The sequence below is a fragment of the Oryza brachyantha genome, chromosome 7 (genome assembly GCF_000231095.2).
Source record: "Oryza brachyantha chromosome 7, ObraRS2, whole genome shotgun sequence".
NCBI classification, from domain to species: domain Eukaryota; kingdom Viridiplantae; phylum Streptophyta; class Magnoliopsida; order Poales; family Poaceae; genus Oryza; species Oryza brachyantha.
Genome location: NC_023169.2, coordinates 18,095,172 through 18,107,902, shown reverse-complemented (window position 1 = coordinate 18,107,902; position 12,731 = coordinate 18,095,172). Strand labels below are relative to the sequence as shown.

Genomic DNA, 12,731 nt, shown 5'->3' with positions numbered 1-12,731 from the left:
AATGACTGAACTGAGGTGCCACTGCTCACGAGTAAAGTATTCTCTGTCTTCTCCATCGAAAAAATAGGTTTCTGTTTGACCGAGTATACAGGTGCAGTTTGTATCAGAAGCTCAAGTTTATTCTAATTTTCAAATAATCTATATTTTTATTTGGTTTGTAAAAGTATACAATTGTATAACCTAGAAAAACGACAACATTTTCAAATTCTCACTAGTTAGATTTTTAATGGCCATTTCTTAAAATTTCAAGCTCCCTAAGGCCCTGTTTAGTTCTTTAAAATCTTTCAAAAAAACATCACATTAAATCTTTGGACATTTAAATGGAGCATTAAATATAAATAAAAATAAAAAACTAATTGCACAATTATAGGAAAATCGTGAGACGAATCTTTTGAGTCTAATTAGTGCATGATTAGCCGTAAGTGCTACAGTAATCAACATGTGCTAATAATGGATTAATTAGGCTCAAAAGATTCGTCTCACGGTTTCTAGACGAGCTGTAAAATTCGTTTTTTTCATTCGTGTCTAAAAACCTCTTCCGATATTCAATCAAACGTTCATTGTGATATTTTGCCAAAAATGTTTTGCAACTAAAGAAGGAGAACAATGCAAAACTGTTTGCAAATCCAAAGATTAATCTTATGAGATACTGTTCACACATGAAAGGTACTATAACAATACAACTATAGCTGTAGCATCATTAAATCTTTAGCCCGGATGGCCACGATTATATACAGTTTTTCATGTGCAGTTCTATCTATTACCGCCCTGAATCTTAATTGAACAGTGACACAGTATCTATCATTAAGGCCCTTGCTAGTTCATAAAAATTTTTACTATCACCCATCACATCGAATTTTTAAACACATATATAGAGCATTAAATATAATTAAAAAATAATTAATTACCAATTTGGAAGGTAGAAATTTGCTAGACAAATATTTTAAACCTAATTAACGTATGATTAATCATAACTGCTACAGTAACTCACTTATGCTAATAGCGTATTAATTAGACTTAAAAATTTATTTTATGGTTTTTTAACACCTTATATAATTAGTTTTTTAATTAATACCAAAATAGTCTTTTAATATTTAGTCAAACATCCTACCCAAATCTAAAAATTTTCAGAAGTAAACGAGCCTAAGTGAGAGGAGTCTCGTCTCGGTGTAGTGGAACGGAGTTAATTAACACGTGGTGACATGTCACGTGGCTGTGACCAGCCCTACGTGTCCGCCCCCTTACTCTTTCCGGTGCGCACCATCGCCTGCCGTTTCCAGCAACCACTGTTAACTCGATCGTCGTCTCCACTCTCATTAATGCGCACTCTTGTCCTCCTCCTCCTCCTCCGCTTCTTATGCTTCGAGCTTGCTGCTGCTGCTGCTGCGTCGTCGTCGTCGTCGTCGTCTTCCTCGCGCTTCACGCTCGAGTAGCTAGCTAGAGAGATCTCCTCGAGCTGTTAAGTGCGAAGCTTTCTTTCTTGGTTTCTTGGTGGTGAGTATCCATGGCGGGTGACGAGGAGGGCGCCAAGAAAGCCGCCGTGGCCGGTGCGGATGGCGGCGGCGATAGAGCGGCGGCGGTGGGGCGCTGTGACTTCTGCGGCGGCTTGCCGGCGGTGGTGTACTGCCGGGCCGACTCCGCGAGGCTGTGCCTGCCGTGCGACCGCCACGTCCACGGCGCCAACACGGTGTCCACGCGCCACGGCCGCGCGCCGCTCTGCTCCGCCTGCCGCGCCGCGCCCGCCGCCACCCGCCGCCGCGGCGGCGCCGCTGCGCGGGGCCTCTTGCTCTGCTCCAACTGCGACTTCGACGGGCTGCGCGGGGACGCCGGCGCCGGCGAGCCGCCGCGCCACGACCGCGCCGCGGTGGAGGGGTACACCGGGTGCCCGTCGATCGCGGAGCTCGCGGCGATCCTCGGCGTCTTGGGCGATTACGGCGACAAGCTGGCCGGCGACGGCGGCTGGAGGTCCGCCTGGGAGGAGCCCCAGGTGCTGAGCCTTGATGACATCATCGTGCCGACCACCTCCTGCCATGGCTTCCAGCCTCTCCTCACACCATCCTCCCCTGAGGTAGATAGCAACAGTACTGTTACTGTTCACTGTCAAGAAAAAAAAACCTACTTTTCTTTTGATCTGACCTCTCTTTTCTCCTAGGCTTATAAACCCAGAATTTCAATTTTTAATTTAAAGTTAATTTTGAAGTTTTTTTTATCGTACCGTATTTTTCAACTCTAACATCGCATATATAAAAAGTTTTATTGATAGGTTATTTTTCTTTTATAAATATACCGTTGTCTTTTTTTCGTGGGACACCTAAAAGACGACTCCTGTGATGTTGCACAAGACCCGGAGTTCACCGGACGGGGAGCTGGACGGCGAGGTACTCCGGCAGCTGGGGGAGCTTGCCAAGTTGGAGGAGGCGGCGGCGACGGCGCAGGCCGCCTTTGTGGGAGCTGAGGCGGCCGGTGATCAGCTACCTTCATGGGCGTCGCCGGAGTTCACTTCCGGGCATGGTGATTTTGGCACTGAGGCTACTAGCCATGAAGCACCAAGCACTACACTACCTTCTTGTGAGGTTTGATGCTGCCACTTGACAAAAAAAAATCACTATGCTATTAATGCTCTTGTTCTTGAATCCAATCATGTTAATTTGCAATTTGGCTTTGCTGGAAATTTGTATCAATTCAATAGAAAAATTATGCAACAAGCACTAGTCAAAACCCTGGATTTGGTGTACAGTGAGCATGTATAGTGATGTCATTAGCACATAGTAGTACCGTCGTACCAACAGAGACATCGAAAGTACTATTAAATCAAGGTTGTTATATGGGAACCTATCGTCCTATCGTCCTGGTAGTGATATTTATATATTTATATATGCACTATTAATGATATCATTTTAATTCAATCCCAATAAATCCCTTTCAATAAGTGTCACAAGGACATTTCAATAATTCATGATCACCACTCCTCCAGCTGGTTAAAAACAGTTTGTTCTGTCTTTCTCATTATGATTTTGTCACAGCATGAAACATGGATACCAACTGATCACACAGACCCTACTGATGCAAACAAGATGGAGATCTCGTGCGAAGAGGTTGCGCTGAGTTCATCCGCTGAGCCATGCCTCTCCTCATTCGTAGAGGTTTCAGAGATCTTGCCCAGCTTGAGCTGCAGCAGCAATGGCAGCCATGATCCAGCCACCCCAGCTCCGACAACACAAGCTCTTCTGCCCAAGAAGGGCGTCTACGACATCGCCTACCCTGACCGGGGCATGGTGATTTCTCGCTACAAGGAGAAGAGGAAGAACAGAAGGTGACACATTTGGCAATAGAATCCTACTGAATTCTTCATCTCCCTGACCAGATATGCATTCATGGCTGCATGTTCTTATCTTATGCTGTTGCGAAATCGCAGATTCGACAAGCAGATCCGGTACGAATCGCGCAAGGCTCGTGCCGATGGAAGGTTGAGGATCAAGGGGCGATTCGCCAAGTCGAGCTAGGCATAATAATTCTTGGTCGGGTTATGTTATATCAGCTTCTTCTAGCATGGGCACAAAGGGACCTTGCTACACAGTTCATCCATATGTATGTATGATGCATTGATCTGTCGGCAGCATTCTGCTCTGATTATCTTTTCTGTCCCCAGCTTGGTATGGTAGCATTGTTCAGTAGTAATAACTTGTGTTGAGGAGAGTTGATCCAGATCCAAACCCTTCTGTTTCGCTGTAGAAAATGTTCAGTGGTGCCAACCTGCTGCCTTGTCCCAATTCTGGTTTAAGAATTCCTTACTGGTTATTGCAAAAGGCTATATCTATGTTACAGAAATCACTGGATTTGCATGGTTTCGAGCCAATAGATTGGGCCAATGCATGAGAACTTGGCAAACATTTTATTTCGAAAATTTTTCGGAGGTATTACGAGATATCACTATTTTCTATATAAAATTTGGTACATACTAAGAAGTACTAAATTTTATATAGAAAACAATGGTATCTCTTGATACATTCACATGATATCTTTTTCAGGACGGTAAAATTACTCTTTTATTTCATAAGATCACTCTCGGGTTGTCCTCGACCCAAATTTCAGAAAGATCAGTAAAGAAGAATCGAGCACATGAGTGATGTCCTGATGAAAATGGCACTACAGTGTATGACAGGATCTACTCCAGTCTAGTACTTCAGTCTAGTAGATTCCAAAAGATACTTGAAAGCATCCTTGATGGGGATGTGTACTTCCAGAATCTCAGGAGAAGAAGGGGTTTCGAATGATTTGCCATCCTCCTGGATGGCGCATTTTGAAACGTTACTTTCTTCATAAACTTTAACTATTTGTTATTTATTCTATAGGTTTTATTGATTTAATGTTACTTTTATCTAGTTTTGTATGATTATAGCTATATAGGATCTTTTATATTGATAATAATAATTTTCTAATTGTTAATTTGAATTTAAAATTTTATAATTATATTTTTAATATAGAAACCATTTACCTATATTCTAAATTGTACTTGTTCATAAACTCTTTTCTACATAATATTCAATTTATAATTCAAATTCCAGATACTTCTAAATTGTATTTATATATTGAAAATTATTGCAAATAAAACAATTGATATTAAAATTGATATTGAGGGAAGAGTCCATCTATAAATACAATTTGTAAACAACTAAAATTTTAGTGAATCAGATTAGAAATACAATTTAAGATTTAAAAATAAAAAAGGGTCCATGTGTAAATTAAGAGAAAAGGTCAATATATAAATACAATTTACAAGTATCTACAATTTAAATTATAAATTAAATATTATGTAAAAAGACTTTATGAACAAGTATAATTTAGAATATAGATAAATGAGTTCCATGTAAAAACATAATTTAGAAAATTTTAAATTCAAATTAACAACTAAAAGATAATTATTATCAAGATAAAAGATCCTGTATAGCTATAATCTTATAAAACTAGACAAAAGTGACATTGAATCAATAAAATCTATAAGACTAGTGGCAAATAGTTAAAGTTCATGAAGAAAATGACATTTGAAAATACGTCTTCCGGGAGGATGGCAAATCATCCGAAGTCCCGGAGAAGAATCCGAGTTCACACATGCTTGAAAGGTCAGTAATTTTCAGAGGTTTCCTGGATACTGTGGCCCCACCAGTGATCGGTGTATTCAGTGGAGGATCCAGATCCAAACGTTGGGGTAGTTACCTTTTTGATTTTTTTTCTTGCCCATTTATCTTATCCAAAATTATGAAAATATCATTTATTTTGCTTGACTTACTTTATTATGAAAAGAACTTTAAGCACAACTTGTTATTTTTATATTTATACTACATTTTTAAATAAGACGAATGATCAAACATTATAAAAAAAAATCAGACATCTTATATTATAAAACAGAGGCAGTACCAGTAGGATAACAAAACCTATTAATCAATAGTTAATGCCACTTGTATTAATGTAATAATGACATCATAATACTACGTAGAGAGATGGTAGGCATGATACTCATGGAACAAATTCCAATTCACCTAATAAGCAAATATACATATATATTAACTGATGTACTACAAGATTACTACTCCTAAGCTGCATATTATAGGGTATTTTAGTTTTGCTTAAATTTATCTATTAATCAATATATATTACCACATCACCACTGTTATGATAACATAACCTAAAAAATGAATTGTTAATATTACTTATATTAGTGCTAATAATAACAGTATAATACTATGTAGAGACCATTCTAAAAGGATTGGGATCCTATAACGTCATTGTACAGGGTGACATAATGAAATAATCACCCATAGGTCCACGTATATCTCTAACGTTACGTCAGAGAGGTTCGTAAAGATACTCATGGGACAAATCCCAACTCCCGGTACATACGTAAGCTAATGTAATAGAACAATATTATTACTTTCTCCGTTTTTGGTTTATAAGATGTTTTGTTTTCTCTATATTCATCTATAAATCAATGTATCTGTCAAAATTCATCAGTATCTATATGAATTTAGCGAAAATTAAAACATCTTGTAACGTAAAATGAGAGCAATACATGTTATAGATGGCCATAAGGCCCGATGGTCTGGCCCACAACACGATCATTTGACTCGGCCAAGCATGGCACAACACGATGGGGTTGGGTTGTGCCGTCCCGGTTCGCTAGTTGGGCTGATGCCTTGGCACAATAGGTTGGCTCGACATAGCCTAGTTCAATTAGTAAGGATGAGAGCCTAAATTAGACTTAATTTAATCATATAAGGCTTAGCCCAGAGGGACGTATGTAAAATAGATTTATTCTAGTCATACAAAACACAACCCACAGAAAGTGAGGAAAAATAGACTGATTCACGCAGCCCAAATAGGCGAGGGAGGAAATATGGACTTATTTACTAAATAAGCACGATGGACTATCATGCTTTTGGGCCGACCCGATACGGCCTAAGTGTTATTGGGCTGTGTCTAGGTGTTTAGATGCAGCCCGTAGGCCGACACGGCATGACTTGATGTGTTGATTGGGCCATGCCGGCCCGATGAAATTCGGACCGGACGGCCCATGTGGCGATCTATAATACATGCTATAGTGTTTTCTTTTCACTTCAAAAGATTTCAAAAGATGGGCAAGAATTTGCATTTGCATTTGTTTCACCGGCAACCCAATATTAGAGCAAAAGCTTCCCTTCCAACACTAAGCTTAGCCCTCGCTCGCCTCACGCGCGCTCCGTGCTCCGCGGCTCGAAATGCGCGCGCCATTTTCTTCTCCCGGTTTGCCACCTTCCCGCGATAACCGAGCCGACGAGGCACGCATGCCCCAAGCTATAGCTAGCGCGGCACGTCGCCTCCTTCTTCGCTTTCCTCTCGATCGCTTCAAATAAGGTCGCCGATGAGTAGTCCGGCGAGCTATCTGCGAACAGGCGCCATGCAGTCGGTGCTGGTAACTCAGGCGCAGCACGCGGCGACGGCGAGGCGCGCCCCGCGGGGAGGGCGAGTGCTCCGGGAGAGTGCCGGGACTGCGCCGGCGAGGGTCGGGTTTGTACGGGCCCCGCGCGGCGGCGGCGGCGGCGGCAGGAGGGACCTGAGCGCCGCCGGGCTCGGCCGGTTGCTCAGCTATGCCACCGGCGATCACAAGAACCATGAGGTGATTCCAGAATGGTAATGGTGATCGATCGAGCGTTCTTGATGGAAATCAAACTGTGGCGTGGCGTGCAGGTGGATGACGTCGCGCCGGTGAGGCTGTTCGTGGGCTTGCCGATCGACACGGTGACGGATGGCGCGTCGGTGAACAGCGCCAGGGGCGTCGCGGCGGGGATGCGGGCTGTGAAGCTCCTCGGCGCCGACGGCGTCGAGCTGCCGGTGTTCTGGTCGGTGGCGCAGCCGGAGTCGCCGGACCGGTTCAGCTGGGCGGGGTACAGGGCCGTCGCCGACATGGCACGCGACGAGGGGCTCAGCCTCCGTGTCACGCTCCACTTCCACGGCTCCCCCGGCGGCAACGTCCCCTTGCTCCCCGTCTGGGTCACCACCGCCGCCGCCGACGACCCCAACATCCACTTCACCGACCGCTCGGGCGGCCGCCACGAGGACTGTCTCTCCTTCGCCGTCGACGAGCTCCCAGTCCTCCACGGCAAGTCGCCGCTCGAGTGCTACGACGCCTTCTTCCGCAGCTTCGCCGACTCCTTCCAGGACTTGTTCGACTCCACCATCACCGTACGTAAAGCACGACGACAGCTTCACGCTCACGCCATGGACGCGTGCTCGAGTGAGTGACACGTGGCGTTCTTCTCCTTGCAGGATGTGACGGTGGGGCTGGGGCCCAACGGCGAGCTCCGGTACCCGTCGTACCCGCCGGGGAGCGACGGGAGGGGGTTCACCGGCGTCGGCGAGTTCCAGTGCTACGACAAGTACATGCTGGCGCGGCTGAGGCGGCACGGGAAGGAGTCCGGCCAGCCGCTGTGGGGGCTGTCGGGGCCGCACGACGCGCCGCGGTACAGCGAGTCGCCGGACGCGTGCGGCTTCTTCAAGGACCACGGCGGGTCGTGGCAGAGCCCCTACGGCGACTTCTTCCTGTCGTGGTACGCCGGCGAGCTGGTCGGGCACGGCGACCGCGTGCTCGCCGTGGCGAACGGCGTGCTCGGCGACAAGCCGGTGGAGCTGTCGGCGAAGGTGCCGTTCATGCACTGGTGGCACGGCGCGCGGTCGCGGCCGGCGGAGGCGGTCGCCGGGTTCTACAAGAGCAACCAGAAGAACGGGTACAGCCCGGTGGCGAAGATGTTCGCGCGCCACGGCTGCACGGTGATCGTGCCGGGGATGGACGTCTGCATGAACAAGCAGCACCGGATCACTGGCTCCAGCCCCGACAAGCTGCTGGTGCAGATCAAGAACGCCTGCCGCCGCCACGGCGCGCGGATCGCCGGCGAGAACGCGTCGCTCGTCGTCACGCACACCAGCAGCTTCTCCCGCATACGGAGCAACATCCTCACCACCGAGCGCATGCGCCCGGGCCACTTCACCTACCAGCGGATGGGCGTCGAGTTCTTCTCGCCGGAGCACTGGCCGGCGTTCGTCGAGTTCGTGCGCGGCGTCGTGTGCGGCGAGTGGGACGAGGACGAGGAGCGTGACGTGGACGCCACGTCAGGCAATGCCAACGCCATGGAGGCGCAAGCTGTCTAGTCTCTGAACTCTCAAGCCTGAACCATCATCAGTCTGCCTCCTTGGCCTGATGTGCATATGTGCTGATGTGATATCATCAGTTTCATTAAGTAGTAGTTTTGAGATGAGATGATCCAATTATTAGTGGATCAAAGTTGAAGTCTACATGCATGTCATGTAATAATAATGATGCTGTGTATGGGATTGCATCCAAATCAAAGTAAACTAAGTTTGTAATTGCTGTCAGTCAATGGATTTACAGATAACTGTGCTGTAGATAGACTGTACTTCTTGTCTGATAAAAATCCCTATTCTTAACAGTTAACAATCCACTCAAAACAGAACATGTACATCAAGATATATCATTTCAACAAAAACCTCAATGAAACTAAGAACATAGATACAAATCTGCGCTGTCAATTGTGGTTATCAAACACCTAAAAGTAACATGTAAGAAGCACATGATCTTAATGAACAATGAGCATTTCATGATTTTTCAGATGCGAAAAAAGTCCTCGTGTACATTTCATGAATTTTCGAAACACGGACAACGACTTTCCAGTAATAGAAGAATGTAACATAAGTTGTAAGTACATCTATGGATTTCCAATGGGACTAAGAACATAGATACAAATCTGAGCTGTCAATTGTGGTTATTCAACACCTAAAGGTAACTCAAGACTTACAAGTGACTGAAATGGTGCAGGTTGAACATATTTCAAGAAAGCTAAATTGCAGGTTACATCATTATCCCTATCCAACTAAAATATAAAATTTAAGAAAACTTTTATTTATGTCTCTATTCTGCAAGGTTCCAAAAGGTGGAAGCATCCTGTAACTCCATGACCCGCCACTAATACAATGGTTGTAAGGTAGAGTCTCTACCTTTTATGCATCAAAAGAAAATGTGGAAGCAACTAAGCAGAGTCCATGGCCAGCTTGCAATGTGGATCATCAGGAAATAGCTCATTTGCCAAACCAACAGAGAGAAACATGGAAGAAAGAATCACACCTTCACTCATTCGCACGCTATTTTGGTATCAAAGCTGCTCAGGCATATCGCAAACGCCTGAAATGCCGAAATAGGATAACGGTAGTCCATGGTGAAGGTGTCCTTCCCAACTTTGCCAAACTGGAGGATCACATCTTCGTGTTCCTGGTTGGTTGGACCACTCTCATCCGAAGCCACGAGCTGAAAGTTCTTCACCGATGCAACCGTTACCCGTCCATGGAAGTTGAGGCACCAGCACTGCAGATGTTCGTGCCACCTCGGGGACTTGTTCTTCAGAACCAGTTTACTTTCATTTTGAGTGAGTAATGAGGCAGCTGAACTATTCACTCGAAATGACTTTGATTTGAAAAAGGGGATTGATGTGAACGATTCATGGTTACTCGAAGGAAATTCAGTCTGTGTTGGAGCTGTTCCTCCTTGTTCAATTGCCGATACAGGGATAGAATCCATAACACAGTGCATCCTTCTCGGTCCCCTATAATGCAAAAAAACAATTAGTGTCACTCCTTAAATAAAATAGCAGAAGCTCAGTAACTAAATCTGTTTTCTGTTGCATTATCTACATAACCATTTATTATCAACTATCACAATGTGTCCTCAAAAGTGTATATCTAAATTTATAAGATTGTGTATTACTACTTATCTATTTGCTTCTGCAGTAAATTAATGCAAGCTAGTAAATTTACAACAGGTTGTTATTAGCACTTCAAATAGTAGATGCTTATCGTCATGGCGTTCACAAGACAAAAGAAACACCAACAAGTTAGCAGAATAGAAGTGACTAGCATACCTGGAACCCAAAACGTTCAGCGCATATGAAATATGTGAGACTGGATAATTCCCAGCAGTGACCCTGGGGGTTACTTGGTTTGAATCAATCACACGTTCAGACTGACTCTTTGAAACCCCATCTCCAGCATAAGGTGGATGAGCATCATAAACAGTAAACTTCGTCCCCAGGAAGTTAGATCTGTTTAATACAAGAAAACATTAGAGGTTGACCTGTCCATTTGATCTCATGCACAGTACAGAAGTATCTTTCAGACATCAATCTCAAAGACTCACCTTAGTTTGCCAATATAGGTTTCACTCCCCTTTGATATATTGTTCATATCAAGCGAGATTAGGTATTCGGTACACATGGTTCTACGACATTTGCGTGCAGCAAGTAGGAACTTCCCGTCATCAGATATTGCTGTGGAACAAGGAACACTTCCGTCAACAACTAGCACATTCATAATCCCAGATTGCATATTTACAGTCAAGTAAAAGACATACCATCAGTCAGTCCAATGTAAAGGTAATATGTCTGAGTAGTCCGGTTCCTTGAAATGAAACATTTGACAGGAGCATCCCTTGGGCCAGGCTGCATTAGAATGTTGTATAAGTGAAAAGGAATATACCAACAAAGCTTTACAGTTCATGAATAAGTAATCAAACGTCATCGTTAATGAATCAAAAGCAAACAAATATCATGCAAAAGCCATACTCATCATTCCGCACAGGCCATAGTGAACTGTTCTTAGCGAAAATCAATTTGTTTTCTGATGTTGTAAAGTTCACGCTAAACACATACCAGCATTGACCTAACGAATATAATTGCATTTTATCAGCTTCCAATACAAGCTGGGCCATCTGGCCTCAGTCTAAAAGAAATACATTGCACCTAACAAAAGGAGTTTCGTGCTACATAAGTCCCACATTGATCCACTTTTCCTCTAGTTTATACTTTATAAAACTCTAAAATTGAAAGGTAATGTATGACTTTTTAGGTACTTACTACCCAGCAAAATTCTTTACACGTTACTTCCTTTGATGTCTTCCTGCCGCTATTTCAGAAAATAATTAATGCAATTGCCGTCACATCGCCATCCAATTGCCATCTAAAATTACTCCCGTGAGGGAAAGATTTGGTGACATCTCAGGAACGTGGTATGGAAGATGAAAATCTTGTCATGGAGTTGTAGCGGAATCAACAGCATCAGCAACTTCAGAAATGGTCAAAAAAGTGCAGACCTGCTTGAGAGAGATGGGGAAGGTGAGCTTCCCGGACGCCTCCGGGGTGCGGACGATCTCCCTGACGACGCCTCTCCAGCTCCGGCAGACGCCGGCGCACGCCACCACGTCGCGCCGGCCCGGCCACCGCCCCTCCGACTCCTCGACCCTCACCAGCACCTCCCTGAGGAGCTCCGGCGGCAGCTGCGTCCAGCAGCAGCCCTGCCGCCGCCGCAGCAGCAGCAGCGCCTCGTCGTCCGGCGAGTCCGCCGCCGCCGCGACCCGCCGGACGCGCCCCGCCCGGTGCGGCCGCGACCGGAAGCTCCGCCGAGAGATGGCGCCGATCTCTCCCTTCACCTCCTGGATCACGCTCCTGAAAGACATCGCCTTTCTTCTTCTCCTCCTCCTCCCGCCCACCCAAATCGGATCCTACGAACCAATCGGAACCCAGAAAACCACCAAATCGGCACTAAACTCGCGCATCATCACCACAAATTGCGCAACAAAATTCCCCTCTCATCCCTCAAATTCACCCAACAAACCACGGCCTCCTGAATTTAGCCATCTTGGGGCAGCAAACTGCGCAAGAACAAGGATGATGGATCGATGAAAAAAGATGGAATCTTTGTGAGGCAGGCTGCACTGCAGAATGGATGGATGGATGGATGGGGCTACCGGCTACGGATTCGTTGCTGTTTTGTTTATACGCGAGAGGTGGAAACTGTGACTTGTCCTTGTGGCTGGAGTTTGGACAGAGACAAAAGAGGCACCCATGCCGACCAGCCAGGCAATCAGACGCTGCATGCAAAGGGAAAAATCTACCACCGCTCATGACTATTTCTTCTTCCATGTTGCAGTAATCTGCACGTACTTAGGCCTTATTTAGTCCCTAAATTTTTTTTCAAAAACATCACATCGAATTTTTGGATATTTAAATAAAACATTAAACATAGATAAACTAAAAAAACTAATTGCACAGTTATGAAAGAAATCTTTAGACGAATCTTTTGAGCCTAATTAGTCCATGATTAGCCATAAGTGCTACAGTAACCAACATGTGCTAATG

At 45.0% G+C, this 12,731-nt stretch overlaps 3 protein-coding genes across 4 annotated transcripts; 2 read left to right on the top strand and 1 right to left on the bottom strand.

Annotated features, from left to right (window-relative positions):
- The first annotated feature begins 1,298 nt into the window (after positions 1–1,298).
- LOC102700917 (zinc finger protein CONSTANS-LIKE 13-like) lies at positions 1,299–3,917 on the top strand. Of its 2 annotated transcripts, none has more exons than XM_015839514.2 (4): positions 1,299–2,068; positions 2,319–2,573; positions 3,024–3,313; positions 3,416–3,917. In XM_015839514.2, the coding sequence occupies exons 1-4, from the start codon at positions 1,505–1,507 to the stop codon at positions 3,501–3,503; spliced, it is 1,197 nt and encodes a 398-aa protein (XP_015695000.2). In that variant the 5' UTR covers positions 1,299–1,504; the 3' UTR covers positions 3,504–3,917. The 2 variants fall into 2 exon arrangements, with proteins under 2 accessions (XP_015695000.2, XP_040382073.1); XM_040526139.1 differs by having other exon boundaries at positions 1,300–2,068; positions 2,343–2,573.
- Positions 3,918–6,814: 2,897 nt separating this feature from the next.
- LOC102700639 (inactive beta-amylase 9-like) lies at positions 6,815–8,975 on the top strand. The gene is made up of 3 exons (XM_006658877.3): positions 6,815–7,150; positions 7,222–7,716; positions 7,801–8,975. The coding sequence occupies exons 1-3, from the start codon at positions 6,896–6,898 to the stop codon at positions 8,677–8,679; spliced, it is 1,629 nt and encodes a 542-aa protein (XP_006658940.3). The 5' UTR covers positions 6,815–6,895; the 3' UTR covers positions 8,680–8,975.
- Positions 8,976–9,284: 309 nt separating this feature from the next.
- On the bottom strand, positions 9,285–12,418 carry LOC102700540 (tubby-like F-box protein 11). The gene is made up of 5 exons (XM_040525998.1): positions 11,687–12,418; positions 10,949–11,036; positions 10,736–10,865; positions 10,461–10,640; positions 9,285–10,145 (listed from the first exon to the last, which is right to left on the bottom strand). Exons 1-5 carry the CDS (start codon positions 12,047–12,049, stop codon positions 9,677–9,679), a joined length of 1,230 nt encoding a protein of 409 aa, XP_040381932.1. The 5' UTR covers positions 12,050–12,418; the 3' UTR covers positions 9,285–9,676.
- Positions 12,419–12,731: the final 313 nt, after the last annotated feature.

Excerpts from the sequence above, each read along its gene's own strand:
- LOC102700917 (XM_015839514.2), top strand. The coding sequence starts at position 1,505 with ATGGCGGGTGACGAGGAGGGCGCCAAGAAAGCCGCCGTGGCCGGTGCG. Across the intron at positions 2,069-2,318 it reads TCACACCATCCTCCCCTGAG|ACGACTCCTGTGATGTTGCA; the intron begins GTAGATAGCAAC and ends GACACCTAAAAG. Across the intron at positions 3,314-3,415 it reads GAGAAGAGGAAGAACAGAAG|ATTCGACAAGCAGATCCGGT; the intron begins GTGACACATTTG and ends GCGAAATCGCAG.
- LOC102700639 (XM_006658877.3), top strand. The coding sequence starts at position 6,896 with ATGAGTAGTCCGGCGAGCTATCTGCGAACAGGCGCCATGCAGTCGGTG. Across the intron at positions 7,151-7,221 it reads GCGATCACAAGAACCATGAG|GTGGATGACGTCGCGCCGGT; the intron begins GTGATTCCAGAA and ends CGTGGCGTGCAG. Across the intron at positions 7,717-7,800 it reads TGTTCGACTCCACCATCACC|GATGTGACGGTGGGGCTGGG; the intron begins GTACGTAAAGCA and ends TTCTCCTTGCAG.
- LOC102700540 (XM_040525998.1), bottom strand. The coding sequence starts at position 12,049 with ATGTCTTTCAGGAGCGTGATCCAGGAGGTGAAGGGAGAGATCGGCGCC. Across the intron at positions 10,866-10,948 it reads TTACATTGGACTGACTGATG|CAATATCTGATGACGGGAAG; the intron begins GTATGTCTTTTA and ends CTTGTTCCACAG. Across the intron at positions 10,641-10,735 it reads ACCTATATTGGCAAACTAAG|ATCTAACTTCCTGGGGACGA; the intron begins GTGAGTCTTTGA and ends TGTATTAAACAG.